Raw genomic sequence first — 14,799 nt, 5'->3', positions numbered from 1 at the left:
CTTGAAGTGCCCATCGATCCGTGCAGAGAGGAGGGGGAGAGAGCGGCTGCCTAAGAGGAGGGGTGCTACGGAGTGTAGAGCCGGTCTGTTTCTTGACGGGGAGAAAATAAAAGTTCCTGCTGCTACAGACTGCTCCTCCGACTGGGAGAGACAAAATAATCCAACAGACACCTAAGCAGAGCACCGAGCAGAGGACAGAGAGACAAGATCAGCTGCGGAAGGAAAAGAGGGATAGAGATGGGGAAGAGCAGCAAGAAAAAGCCCAAGGAATCGGAGACATGCACTCGGATGGCGGTAAGGGCAAATATTGGAAAATGTTTCCATAAAACAGGGGAGGAAGAGACAATATGTACACCAACAAAAGTATCGGCCTCAGCGGGAGATGGGGATCCAGCCTCGGCGGTATCCTCCATTAACGGGTCTCCAATATGTAGCGAAACTGGGCATACATTGTGTGATGAAGTTTCAGAGACAGGAAGCGATAATATTGAAATGGAACTTTCCATGAGGAAATATCTCACCTTACTCCCTACAAAAAAAGATTTGGAAGCAATGTATCAGCGCTTAGAAGATTTACACAAGAAAGATATGAAGGATTTAAATTCTAATTTGCAGAGGTTTCATGAGAGAGTGGAGGTATTGGAAACTGTAATACAATCATTGATAACGGGATATTCCGCTTTGAGGGATGGTATTCAGGAACATCATGTACAGCTCCAAACCTTGCGCTCAAATATGGACGATCTGAAAGACCGTCAGCGAAGCAACAACATTAAGATAAGAGGAATTCCCGAGGAAATGGGTATTGCGGAGCTCTCAATAACAGTACAAGGCATCTTTAACGCTATATTGGGGAACCCCAGGGCAGAGCCGATAGAGATTGATCGAGTGCATCGCATAGCAAATAGACAAAGAGCTAGTCTAAAGCAGACAAGGCATGTGCTATGTAGGGTGCACTTTTTCAAACAAAGGGAAGCGATATTGGCCAAAGCCCGAGAAAAAGGACCCCTGGATTTTGACGGAGCCTCAATTACTCTTTTTGCGGATCTGTCCTGGAGGACTTTAGCAAAGCGGAGAGCTTTGCGTCCAGTGACTAGTGCGTTAGTAACAGCAGGCATAACTTATAGATGGGGGTTTCCGTTCTACTTGCAGGCATGGAAAGATGGACGCACCTACACTTGCTGGTCTCCGATAGACTTACCAAGTTTCATGGATGGACTGGTGCTGGCTTTAGTGAAGATTGAAGCATGGCATGATCCAGCAGCCCCTGTATTCGCTCACAGCCCAGATTGGGAACAATGGAACTTGGCCGGATCGGGGTATTATTTTGGGGTATTATTTTATATGGGGGGAGGCAGAGAACATGGGGGAGGGTATTTATTTTAGATGTGGGGATGTGGAGGGCCGCAATGTTTACATTGCTTTATCTTAATATTGTTGTTGTTAATATTTATTTTTGTAACTTTATTCTGCCTTCAACATTTAAAAGTGTAATTTCGTAAGATAATTTAAGAGGGTGGGTTTAGGGGCGGAGTTAAGGCCGAGGCAGGGTTGGGGTTAGGTGGGGCAACTGGTGGCGAGTAACTCTTAAGGCCTGGCTAGTAGCTCAGGACTTGAAATTTTGAGCCCTGAAGTAGGGGATGTATATAATATCTCTGTGGGAACTAATTTTGGGACGTGGTGGTCGGGGGGGTGTAGGGTGATTCCCCCCCACCATGATACATCTGGATTATTTATTTATTCTCTTCCCCTTCCTTCTCTCCATTCCCGCTCTGCCTCCCTCCTCTTCTTTTTTTTTTTTGGCTATGTGGTGGAGGGGGAGGGGCGAATATGGTGGTAACTGGGATTCCATTAGCAAGAGAGAAACTGCATCGACCTGACTGAGATTAAGGGGATGGTGGGAGAGATACTAACCAACATGGTGGAATAAAAGGGGAGGGTTAAAGATAGGTAATATAAGTATAGATGAATATTAGGTTTAGGGCTTAGGTTGTAGGTGATTAGTGAGAGACTGGGAATGCACTCCCCCCATATGAAGCACAGAGATATGGGGACACATACAAATTATTAAGGGGAGTCACATAAAGTAATAGGTTGAGAGTGGTTGAAATAAAGTAATAATAGATATAGGCACATATTAAAATGGATGGAAAGAGGAAGTAATAATACTTACTTGGAACACGCAATAGGTATAGGATCACATTGACATAAGGGGTAAAAGGATTGTAGGGTGGGGTAATTTTAGAGCCCCCCTTCTTTAGATCACGATAGAGGTTAAGCAGGAAATTGGAAAAGAGGTCGCTCCCCTAAGCAAAAGGAGGATCCCACCATCCCTGTGATAGAGAATAGAGATTTGTAATTAAGGAAGGAGAAATGAGAATAAGTAATAGAATGATGGGGTCTCGGGTCCACCATGCTTGGCTCTCCACTGCCCGGCTCTACCCTCTGGCTATGGAGAGGGGGGGGGGTGTTTCCTTACTGCACGGAGATAATGGATTTGTTGAAGCTAGTATTGAGTTTCTATCATAAGAAGAGGGTGGGTGCGAGCTGAGCCGAATTGGGTATAGAAATGGTTGAGATTGTATATCTTAAAAAGTCAAGAAGGGGGAACATGGGAGGAGCTTCATGGTATGAGCTTGCCTATGTTTCCCCAGTGGACTTTCTTTTGTTTTTCCCCCTTGTCCTTTTTGTATGTTTTTGTATGGGCACCTAATTGCTACTTGTTTAATATATGCTTATCTGCTGTGAATGCCGATGGCTGATCTTAATATATTGACTTATAATATTAGAGGGCTTAATACTCCCGTGAAAAGACATCACTTTTTGCGTGAATTACGCCAACTCCATTGTGATGTGGTGTTTGTGCAAGAAACTCATTTATCTCATTACACTCGAGTGCGGCTAGCTTCGACCTATTATCCCACCTAGTACTATAGTATGTCAGACTCGAATAGCTCTAAAGGAGTGGCGATCGGCTTTCACAAAAATGTTAAGTTCCAACACATGTCTACAATGAGTGGCTCGGAGGGGCGATACCTATTTCTTAAAGGACAAATTGATAACCGAATGATTACTATGGCTAATGTATATGCCCCCAATAGACGCCCTTATACTTTCCTCCGGGAGACTCTAGGCCTAATGTCAGAATTTCAGGAGGGGATCACGGTCTTTGCGGGAGATTTCAATCTGCACCTTGAACCTCACCTTGATTCTTCCAATGGTCGATCTCACATAGCGTAATATAAACACCTTAAAACTTTTAAGACACTATTGCACTCTATGCAATTAATGGATACATGGCGGATTCTTCAACCCCTGTGTGCGGGATTACACAGTATTTTCTTCTGTACATAATACTTACACTAGGATAGATTATATTTAGAGATGCTACACAACACATCTATTCTTTCTTCTACCCTTTCGGATCATGCTCCGGTGATGGCTTCCTTGGGGATCTTGAGAAATGCCCGCCCACCCTCTTGTTGGAGATTGAACGATTCCCTCCTGACTGACAAGAGCATATTGGATGCTATTGAAAAAGACATTAAAGGAGAACTATGAGATGAGTGATTTCCACTCACCTCATAGTTCTAAGCCGACCTGTGACAATGAGACTGTCACAGGTCGGCTCAGTAGATCGGGAGGTGAGGGAACACATACCGGGTTCCCTCACCTCTCGATCCTGTCACGGCTCTCTGCCGTGACAGGGGGAGGGGCTGGATTCCCCTCTCCCCGCTCCGATCTGCCAGCGCTGACTGGCGGAACGGACGGGGGAGGGGGCGGGTACAGCTGGCTCTGCCTCTAGATAGGCAGAGCCAGCTGTCACTCACGCAGCTGGGCGGATCTCATCATCTACGTCGGGATCCGCTCCAGGTGCGGCATAGCTCGCGGTATACTGAGCTTAGGGTAACGGGAGGACGCTAGTTTGTGTCCTCCCGTTACCCTAAGGAGAACTATGGGGAAAAACACTGACCCCATAGTTCTCCTTTAATTATTATTTTTCTGAAAACTCTATTAGGGGCTCTCTTATTGCGCATGGTTCATGGAAAAAGAGGGAAGCGGATAGTAGGATATCTGACTTGACGGCGAAAGTAATTGCACTAGAGCGGGCGCATAAACGCACACTGACTCTCACTGCCCACAAGGAGTTGACGAATGCGAGAGAGGACTTGAGAGAAGCGCTGACCAATAGCTATAAGCGCTCTCTCAGCTACCTCTCTCAATGCACTTACGAGCTGGGGGATAGACCCGGGAAACTATTGTCTAAACTGTTGAAGGATCGGCAGGGGGCAAATTTAATAGCCAAAATAAAAACGAATCAAGACATTTTGGTTCATACCACAACAGCTATTTCTGATGCCTTTCGGGAATTTTACGCTACTTTATATAATGTCAGGCCGGATCCTACCCTCCATGCTAAACAACTTCAACTACAACGTATAGAATCCTACCTTAATAACATTCACATCCCGAAACTGTCTAATATTCAAATGGAAACACTTGAGTCCCCTTTGAGTGAACAGGAAATACAACAGGCAATTGCATCCATGGCGCCTGGTAAAAGGCCAGGGCCCTATGGCTTTACCCTTAAATATTATAAAACTTTTCAACAGTTACTTAGTCCCCATTTGTGTAAATACTTTAATTCTTTTTTCTTTGGTACAGGACCACTCTCGACAACCCTCCACACTCATATATCGTTTTTTCTTAAATCGGATAAAGATCTATCCTTCTGTGGTAGCTACCGGCCCATTTCCCTTCTAAATACGGATATTAAACTGTATGCTAAGATCCTTGCGTCTCGGCTTAAAGGATTGATGCCCCAGCTGGTCCAGTCGGACCAGACGGGCTTCATCCTGGGCCGATAGGCAAGAGACAGCACACAAAGAGCCATTTCTTTAAACCATAAAGCTTCTTCCTCTTTAAAGCATACGATGCTTTTGTCTTCGGTCCACACATCAACATACTGGCATAGGCCCTAGATTTCTGTCTGGGATTATGGCCTTGTATGAAAAACCCACCGCCCAAATTAAGGTTAATGGCCACCTTTCTGACAGTTTTACTTTATATAATGGGACTACAAGGCTGCCCTTTGTCCCCTTTATTATTTGCAATATCTTTGGAACCCTTCCTTATCTCAATTAGGCAGAACCCCGATATAGCAGGTATTATGGTTGGCAATCGAGAACATAAATTAGCGGCCTACGCCGATGACATACTTTTTTTTATCCAGCAACCTTTGATCACATTACCCTCCCTTTTTAGGGAATTTGAAGTGTTTAATTTAATATCTAATTTTAAAATTAATCTCACAAAATCCGAAATGTTAAATATCACTACACCTTCACAAGTGGTAGCATCTATACGAAGCACTACGCCCTTCACTTGGCAGGCCCACAAGATGAAGTATTTAGGTATTTATTTGACTTCACGATTATCTGATATGTACACAAATAATTATATCCCTATATTGAATGCAATTAAAAGGGATGTGACTAAATGGCTTTTTCACCGTCCTTGTATTTCTTTAACAGGCAGGGTAAATGTCATTAAAATTACAATCTTGCCTATAATTCTTTATTTGTTTCAAACTTTACCCATAACTCTACCTAGTTCTTATTTGCGCACTCTTAAATCGGTAGTAGGCCGCTATGTATGGAGACGTGCTCCAGCTAGGATCTCTCATGGGACTCTTATTCGGACTCGGGCTACAGGTGGTTTAGCCTTAGCTGACTTTGCTTTATATTATCAAGCCATTGCACTTAATAGATTACTAGATTGGAATTATCATGTGGAGACCAAGCAGTGGGTACAGATAGAAAATAGTCTTTCAGAACAAACGTTATCAACTGTAAGCTGGATCCCCCAACAATTTAGACTTCTGGGCCCAAATACCTCCCCCCTGACTCATCACACTCTGAAAATATGGGATAAACTATACCCACGATTGGTGGGTAATTATAACTCCCCTTTGATGCCTTTGACAGGCCACTCCTTTTTTATGCCGGGACTTCAAGGCCAAGGTTTCCTTGATAGGACAACTCGCCCGCCTCCTGCGCTTTCGCAGGTGTGGGATGGGTTGCAGTTATATTCGTTGCCACAGCTCCAAGAGCGTTGTGGGATATATCCACTGGATTGGTGGAGATATAGGCAACTGTGGCATTTTGTGGCCTCATTACCGAAACCTTTGCGCACTATGTCTGACTTAGCATCTATGGAAAAACTCTTATCCTTGTCAGAACCACCGTGACATGGTGTGTCACGAATATATTCGATTTTGCTGGAACTATTCTCCCAAACATTTCCTCAGTATCTTACGCAATGGGAAAGGGAATTGCAAGTTACATGGACTGACTTGCAAAAGCAAGGTATATTACGTGCCAACTCCAGTTTATCCATTAGCACCTTGGTTACTGATACAACATTTCGCTTTTTGGCAAGATGGTATTATACACCGGACCGTGTACATGCAATGCATCCCCTAAGTGTAGCTACTTGTTGGAGGGGATGTGCGGCTACTGGCACCTATTTACATATTTGGTGGTGTTGTCCTCGGATTAGGCCATTCTGGAAACAGATTGTCCAAGGTGTTGAGAAAATTACTAACATCTCTCTACCCTTGGAACCATCGATATGCCTCCTTCATGCCACTACAATTCCACTGTCTACATATAAAAAGTTGTTGATACCCACTCTCTTGAACGCAGCTAGGGCTTTAATTCCTTTACATTGGAAAACAGCTAATGTCCCTACTTTGAAGGAATGGTTTAACAGAGTGGATTATTATAGACGGATGGAAGAATTGACTGCTATTAAATATGATAAATATGAAAGATGTAAAAATAAATGGCAGCCGTGGGTTGAGTTCCAACAAATGAGCCTGTACCTAAACAATGTGGCCCATTCTTGAAAAGTCCTCTGAGATACCACTTGTCTTTTTGGGGAGTAGAGGTACTTATCTACTTATGTATTTATTTTCATTGGGATTTAGTTATTCAGGTTCCCAGATAGCAAGAAATTGTGCTGCAAGTTTGAAAATGACTTGCTAAACTATTGCAGACTTGCCAAGCTTCACAATTTTGTTGCACAATTACATCAAGTCTGCATTGCAAGTCTCCAGACCAGCGAGCTTGCAGAGCTCTTGCTAAGACCTGCAGGACTCTTGCTGTAGACTTGCCAAGCAAATTTGCTACAAATTCAAAAAGTGTCAACTAGAACTTGTGCTGCGAGTGTTCTGCAAGTCTACCACCTGCCAGGAATATGTGCAGCAAGTTAACAAGAATTACAATTTAACCCTGACACAGGTTCGTGGCAAGTTATCCTTGCTATCTGGGTTTATAATGAATGTTGAAGTCCACATTAGGTGGCAGCGTATTGGATAAATGGGTGCCCATGCCCATACCTTTTCCTTATGTCCCCCCCCCCCTCCTTTCCCTTTACCCCTTTTCTTTATATGTTCCTCCCTATGTAATTCCTTGTCTGTAGTCTATGAGTGGTTACCCATGTGGTGTAACATCAGGATGCTCAGGATGCTCTGATTCTCAATGGCATTGGGAAATGGAACATTTGCATACTGTGAAGCTTGATCTGTTTTAAAACAACTGGAACATTGGAGTCTTAAAATGGGTTCTTAGCTCTTTAAATGGGTTCCACTCGTCTCTCCCCTTGTATGTGTATTTATATTTATATGTTGTAAAATGTATTCATATGATTGTAATTGCTATTTGTTATGTGATAAATAAAATGGAAGAAATTGCCAATTATGGTGGAAACATCTTTATATTTTTGAGGCACCATTAAGGCAAGGAGAAATTTTTTCAAACACATGGGGGAGACATTTGAACACTTGAATTATCTTTCCTTATGTGGTAACACTAGAGTAGAACCAGGATTAATATACTTACAGAGTTATTCAGAAAAAGGGTGAAGAGTTTGGAGAAGGCCGGAGAAGTGAACAATCTAGGACAACATCGCTGAACTGGAAAAATTCTCCAATTCAGCTCACTTTCCAGTTCAGATATGTTGTCCTAGATTGTCCTAGGACTACCTCAGTCCCCCCCCAGCCCCGCCCTCCCCCACACACACATTTACCTGTCAGCTGCTCTCATTGCGCAGCCGGTACCGAAGTGATCCTCCGTTCCCTCGAACTTCCAGGTTGCGGGAGGAGGATACTGATGGTAGAGTAGCCATAGGCTCTTTCTGCCATCAATCAACGAGGGGAGGGGCGTGGCCTGCCACAGGGCTGTGTGTGTCTATGGACGCACACAGCCACTGCGGAAACGAGCGCGCATGGGTACCTCCATTAGAACGATGGTGGCACCCGTACAGGGGGCATGGGGAATAGCGCTGTGGGGACCCACCAGAAAATGAGGAATGAAAAACTTTTAAAGAAAAAAAGCAATAGCCTCCAGCAAAGGAGGGTCTCCTTAAAGGAGAAATAAAAAATTAGGCTTTAATATCACTTTAATATTTGAGAATCTTGGAGACCGAAATATATGTTGAATTAATTGTTTTTGTTTCTCATGCTCAAATTAGGGATTATATCCATAAGATCAAATAGATAGGTCATAATACCCAATGTAAAATGTGTCCTACAAAAAGTAGGGCCAATATATAAAATTCTAAGGACTGCATGTGAGCCTGATGGACTTTAGGATCTATGGAGTAAAAAAAATACATGATAGTAAATGGAAGGCCCATTTTCCACATTTCCACAATGTCGATTACGTGGATATGAGAGTACAAGTAGAATTCTGAGAATTAAAGAATTAAGAATTAAACAACTGATTAACAGGTCATATACAGTTTATTTCTGTTAAAAAATACTCTAAGAAAGGGAGAAAAATTGCTTGACGTGTCGATTAAGTTCTTCAGACTTTAACCATGTGATATGATTGTGGCCCATTTAAGAAATTTTGGGGCAAACTGACTTTTTGGTAGAACAATGTAATAGGAAGGTTTGTGAAACTGGGTTTTTTTTTAAATATGCTAGATTTGGAAAAATTAAATAGAAAGGAATTGGTAACCACTGCAATGCTTAGGCTTTTAAGACTTTTATATGGTTAGACAAGAAGGTCCTGAAAGTGCAAGAAGTGCAGCTGAAAACAGCAGGATATATAATCATGGAATACTACAAAAATCTTGGACAGAATATAACTGACGTCAATCAAAAAATTCCACCAAAGTTGCGAAAGTTTCTGGAAAAGTAGCCTGATATTTTTAACAAGAAATATTTCTATTTATAAGATCTTTATATTGTTGTTGTTTAGTCTTTTTTTTGTTTTGTTATGGTTACGTGTTTTTCTCTGATTCTACAGTTTATAAAATATTCATATTTTATATGCTATGTGTTTATTAAGAAAAATGGTAAAGAAATAAAAAAAAAAACAAGAAATGCATTTTGGAGGTATAGTATATAAAAGGAGAGATATTTATACTTACTGCCTAGTATGTTATCCTGAAGTTCCTGCAGATTTTCAAGGCCTTTCTTTATGCATACGGTCTTTGCCAGGGGTGGTCTTTCCCCAATACACAGACGATAAAATTGTGATTTTAAAGATTCTGCCAAAACGAAAAGTTAGACGTTTAGAACATTTACCGTACATATAAAAAATGGCTACATGGAGCTACACTAGACAGGCTGAAGGATGGATAATTTATTAAGTGCTGCACTGGGTTTTGCTAACAAATGCATTTTTATAATAAATAAACTGAACTCCACAAGTAAAGAAAGTTGTATTTTTAAAAATACTCCTGTTTTGGGAAGTAACAGAAGGGTGCTTTTAAATACAGGACATCTGATGAATCTCTCACTAAGGACATATTTTCTAAACCTAAAGGAGAACTATGAGGTGAGTGAAAATCACCCATCCTCATAGTTCGAGCCGACATGTGACAATGAAACTGTCACAGGTCAGCTCAATAGATCGGGAAGTAAGCAAATGCATACCGTCGCTCGCTCACTTCTCGATCATCTCCCTGCAGAGAGCCGTGACTGCCAGTCATGGCTCCCTACAGGGATTCCCCCCCTCCCCGATCCAATCCTCCAGCGCTGACTGGCGGAACGGATGGGGAGGGTCGGGTACAGCTGGCTCTGCCTCTAGATAGGCAGAGTCAGCTGTCAATCACGCAGCTGGGCGGATCTCGACAGTAATGTTGGGTTCCGTTCCGGCTGCAGCGGTCTCAGTATACCGCGAGCTTTAGCCACCTATATACTGAGCTTTGGGTCACGAGAGGAGGTTAGTATATGTCCTCCCGTGACCTTTAAGAGAACTATGGGGAAAAACACTTACCCTATAGTTCTCTTTTAAGATAGCCCTGGATTTACCTTGGATTGTCACCCTGACTGTCTGAAATTGAACAGATTATAAGATGTTAGTCCAAATTCTATTGCCAAATTTTATTCTTTAAACATATGCACCCACTCATGATTCGGTATTTACTTAGATTTAAATTGAAAAAAAAGTGCAAGAGACGACTGTGCTATAGAATACAGTTTGCCTCATGAAAACAAGAATATGCCACCTCTGTCATCACAACTCCAAAAACAAGGGTTTGAGTATAGTAGATAGAGCCATAGAAATCACGTTAGCCCCGGTGCCCAAATGCATATACAGAATCATTTGGTATTAAATAGTATTCAAAGACGTAGCTTAGGTTCTCCAGCCCCTTTATGAGTTTTGTTGCCCTTCTCTGGACTCTCTTCAGCTCAAGAACATCTTTCTATGGACCGGTGATCAAAATTGAACCACAAACTCAAGATGAGGCCGAACCAGTGTTTTGTAAAGGGCAGAAATATGGAGTACATGCCCTTTTTATCCATGATAGTAGTCTGCTAGCTTTATTTACTATTTCCCTGGCATTTTATGCTAATACTAAGTCTGCAGTCAACTATGACCAACAAATATTTTTTCACCTCTGATTCCCCCAGTGGAGCTCCCATTAACCTCCCTGGCGGTATGATTATGTCAGGAATTTTGTGCCAAAAGCGGTACAATTTTTTGCGTAGAAATTTGGTGTTATGTATTGTAGGCCTGCAATTCTTAGTAATTACTTACTTAAACCTGACCAAGCAAGACTTTAGTAGACGTTTTAAAATGAACCCCGAGTCACGCTCGGGATTACCGCCAGGGAGGTTAATGACTAACTTGCTTGTATATTCTTAACAACAAAATGCATACATTTAATTTTGTTAATATTAAACCTCATTTACCATGTAGTTGCCCACCCCCCTAATTTATCAAGGTCTTCCTGTAATGTTGCTATGTCTTTTGTCGAGTTTATTACCCTTCAGATGTTGGTATTATCAGCAAACACTGATATATGGCTATTAATTACAACCTCAATATCATTATTTGGGCATCTATTTGGCAAATGAGGTTTAATGTTGATAAATGTAAAGTTCTGCACTTGGGGGCTAAAAAAAAGTTTTTTTCTTTAAATTAAAATAGCTTATTAAACGTGATATACCGAGCAGGCACAAAGAGTGGGAACAGCCACCAGGTATTGCAATACAATAAGAGGAACGTTTCAGTATATAAAGCACCATCAATTCAAACAGTAATTACAGGGCAGACAATAAATAAAAAAGTATTAAAAGGGTGCCATCAAACGCCACAAAAAGTATATTTAAAAAAAAAGCTTACCTTGGACTCAACTTCCTGAAGGGCCCGGTGATGTCACTTTGGCTCACAGCTGCAAATTAATAGTTACTGAGCAATATGAAGATGCAGCAAAGTTTATAAACCTCTAGTAAACATCTCCTGGCTATGAAGTGATAACACGGGATGGTGGAGATAAACCTATAGCAGGATTTTTAATGGAAACAGTAGAACCCTACCTAATCCAAAGCAGCTGATGAATTTACAAAACATCGATAACACTGAGATAGATAAGCAATTTACCTGACGGTTCGTTAGTCATTATCTTTGCCCACTTAGAAGCTGACAATCTCTTTTCCTTTTGATCAGCATCAAGTATCCAAGACTGTGGATCATGAGCAAATGCAAGGCAACACACTGGCTTCACCTCCAGAAAGATAACGTAGCCTGAATCTCCCTGGTCAGTGTCCTTTACGTCTTTAATAGTTAGGGTATAGAAGCGGTCATTGGAATCCCGATCACTGGAATCCTGATCACTGGAATCACAAAAGTGGACAATTTTCAATTTGTCAATGGCCCTTTTTATACACTCTTCAAGTTCAGGTTTCGTTAAATCCTTTCCACAGCCCGTAATTATTCCATTGTCATCTATACCAATAATCATATATCCTCCATCACTGTTCCCAAAGGCTGAGAAATAAAGTTTTATTATTTCTTTCATCCTAACTTCCAGTTTTCCTTTTGAAAAATCTTTGAATTCTACGTGTTCTGATTCAGTCAGTCCGAGATTTTCACCCAAGCAAAGGTGAGGTTTATCCAACCAATGTTTGATTTGATTTGGCTGCCAAGAGGCACCTGAAGAGCGACAGGCCTTCTTCACATTTCCTCTAGCACGGTTCAACAGCTGCATACCATCTGACTTTATTGTTGAGGTACCCGATCGAACATATAGTCCAGTGTCTAGACTACAGAGCTTTGGAAAGCCATTCTGAGTACTCCAGGTTTTAACAAAAATAAGTAAAAATGACTGACATTGAATGAGATCAAGGTAATCCTGCAAAAGTAAAGAAGAAATCAGTTCAGATAGTATTGTTTTAATGTCTTCTGGTAATCCATCTTGAATGTAGTTGTAGTCTTTGTCTGCAAAGCCCACCCGCACTATTCCTCCTCCAGAATTTAATAAGGTGCACACTGCTTTGCTTATGTTTTTCCTCTGGATTATTCGTTTTTGTTTCGCTATGCTCTTTCTCTGATTTTTACCCAGCGTGGCTTCTCCAGCATACAAAACTTGGTCAGGGTAAGATGGCAGGTCACTTGACCCCATATCACTGGAAGAATTAAAAACAAGTGTTAGGATGGTAAATAAATCAAACTTACCATGATATGTTGCATGCAATTTAACAAAGTTTGAAATCAATTTATAGAGGGAATCATTATCAACAGATATTTTATAATTCATTGACCAGTAGAATAAAGGACACAGATGCACATCATTAGAATCTGAATAGGCAGCTTGGGCCTAATTCACACCCAACTGCCCCTGTCAGGTTCTGGGGCAGATAAGGGTGAACTTCTCAACCACACCAACGCAGGAGTCAAGAGGTCTCTCTACACTAAGCTCTGCTCTGTCTGGGTAAGGGTTGTCCTTTTCATAGATCAGAGGAACTATGTTATCAGTCATAGGGAGAATAAACTGATTCTCTCTGATAATATATATTATAAGCTACATGCCCATATAAAATTGTAGGGTTCGGTTGTATGCAGTCACCTAGAAACCAATAAAACAGTTATTTGGGGCCTGCTTGCAGCAGCCATGAGGTGAGTGGACCAATCTCTGTCACCAAATAGATCAATAGACCAATAGGCTGTGTGAGCATTTCAATGGTACTTTAAAGCAGATGCTCAAAGTGTTTGTGGAATCTCAGGGAGAGACTGGGAAAGGCATTTACCCTACCAGCTCTTCAACCACTGTGAGGTTCTCCAGGCAGCGACTTGATTCTCTCCCGTCGAGCCTTTGTATGGGAGAAGGGTCCATGGACCCCTCAGTCTCATTCAAGAGCTCTAGGAGGGACAAAATATGGGTCCAGGAGTGTCAGTGGTAGAGTATGTCCTAAAAATTCTAGCTAAAATGGACACTGATGGACCTAGTTCTGTGCATGCACGCCACCATCTTGGAGGCACAGCGTGTGACGCCGCATGATGGCGCATGTGCGTGCTGTGACATCATACGCATGTATGTGTGCCACCATCTTGGATACACCAAGATGGCGGCGCCTATAGGAAACATATTAATATATGACCCAATATATTTTTCGGATATTTAGGCCTTGTTCACACCAAGTGCGGAGCAGGTGCAGAGCAGTTGCAGACCGGATCAAAACTGCGTCCAATGTATTCCAATGGTATTTTTTGCTCCAGTTCATATCGCAGCGTTCAGTTACAGCAAGCCCTTTTTTACCTGCTCTGGACCTGCTCTGGAACGCATGCAAACGCATAAAAAATGCATGCAAATGCCTGGAACGCACTGATAGCCCATGTCGCATGCAAATGCCTGGAACGCACTGAAAGCCCATGTTAAACGGGGAAAAAAACTGCCCGGAACGCATCAAAAACGCGGCACAACCCACTGCACTGCGTGTGCAGAAACCTGAGCGGATCTGCTCTGCGTTTGGTGTGAACAAGGCCTAAATATCCGAAAAAAAAGGCATTTAATAATTTGTTATTCTGGATTCGGACGACCTGCTGAATCAACAGAATTTAATTGATTGGAAAGTTCGACCAAATCCGAATGCACATGTCTAATGACCAGACTGCCCAGGAGAGAGTGTATGAAGTGGGATGGAAGGTGTGAGTACTGGTACCCGTGCGGCCGAATAAGCCGCAGGCTGCATGGGAGAGACCATACACTGTACATGATGTTACTTATGTGGTATCCTTTCATGACCAGAGTAAGCCGCTTAAGGTGTACCATAAAAACATGATAAAGGTGGATCATGACAGGTCACCCTGTGCTCTCCCAGTCTATAGTTTGTTACTACAGCGTGAGGCAGAGCCACTGGTGGATCTCCTGGCTGCTACCAAGGAGCCTTGGAGGGATACAAATCAGCCTCCAACTGACTGCAGAGCAACAGGCTGAGCTGTCTGAAGTGCTGGTGCCCCTTCAGGGTACCTTTACTACATGGCCCAGACTGACGGGTCT

The 14,799-nt window shown here is 42.2% G+C and overlaps 1 protein-coding gene across 1 annotated transcript in view; it reads right to left on the bottom strand.

The window, feature by feature from the left end:
• LOC108795659 (schlafen family member 13-like) overlaps nucleotides 1-13,059 on the bottom strand; it is a 19,078-nt gene extending 6,019 nt beyond the window's left edge. The window contains exons 1-6 of the mRNA XM_018566950.1: nucleotides 13,035-13,059; nucleotides 11,904-12,905; nucleotides 9,442-9,561; nucleotides 8,678-8,753; nucleotides 8,092-8,199; nucleotides 713-744 (exon numbers count right to left, since the gene is read on the bottom strand). Of these exons, the coding sequence (XP_018422452.1) occupies nucleotides 713-744; nucleotides 8,092-8,199; nucleotides 8,678-8,753; nucleotides 9,442-9,561; nucleotides 11,904-12,905; nucleotides 13,035-13,059 (1,363 nt within the window). The remainder of the gene's footprint in view (nucleotides 1-712; nucleotides 745-8,091; nucleotides 8,200-8,677; nucleotides 8,754-9,441; nucleotides 9,562-11,903; nucleotides 12,906-13,034) is intronic.
• Nucleotides 13,060-14,799: the final 1,740 nt, after the last annotated feature.

The sequence above is a fragment of the Nanorana parkeri genome, unplaced genomic scaffold, assembly GCF_000935625.1.
Source record: "Nanorana parkeri isolate BGI_ZX_2015 unplaced genomic scaffold, ASM93562v1 scaffold991, whole genome shotgun sequence".
In the NCBI taxonomy this organism is placed as follows: domain Eukaryota; kingdom Metazoa; phylum Chordata; class Amphibia; order Anura; family Dicroglossidae; genus Nanorana; species Nanorana parkeri.
The sequence above is the reverse complement of the archived record's forward strand: the minus strand, read 5'-3'. Positions and strand labels throughout refer to the sequence as shown.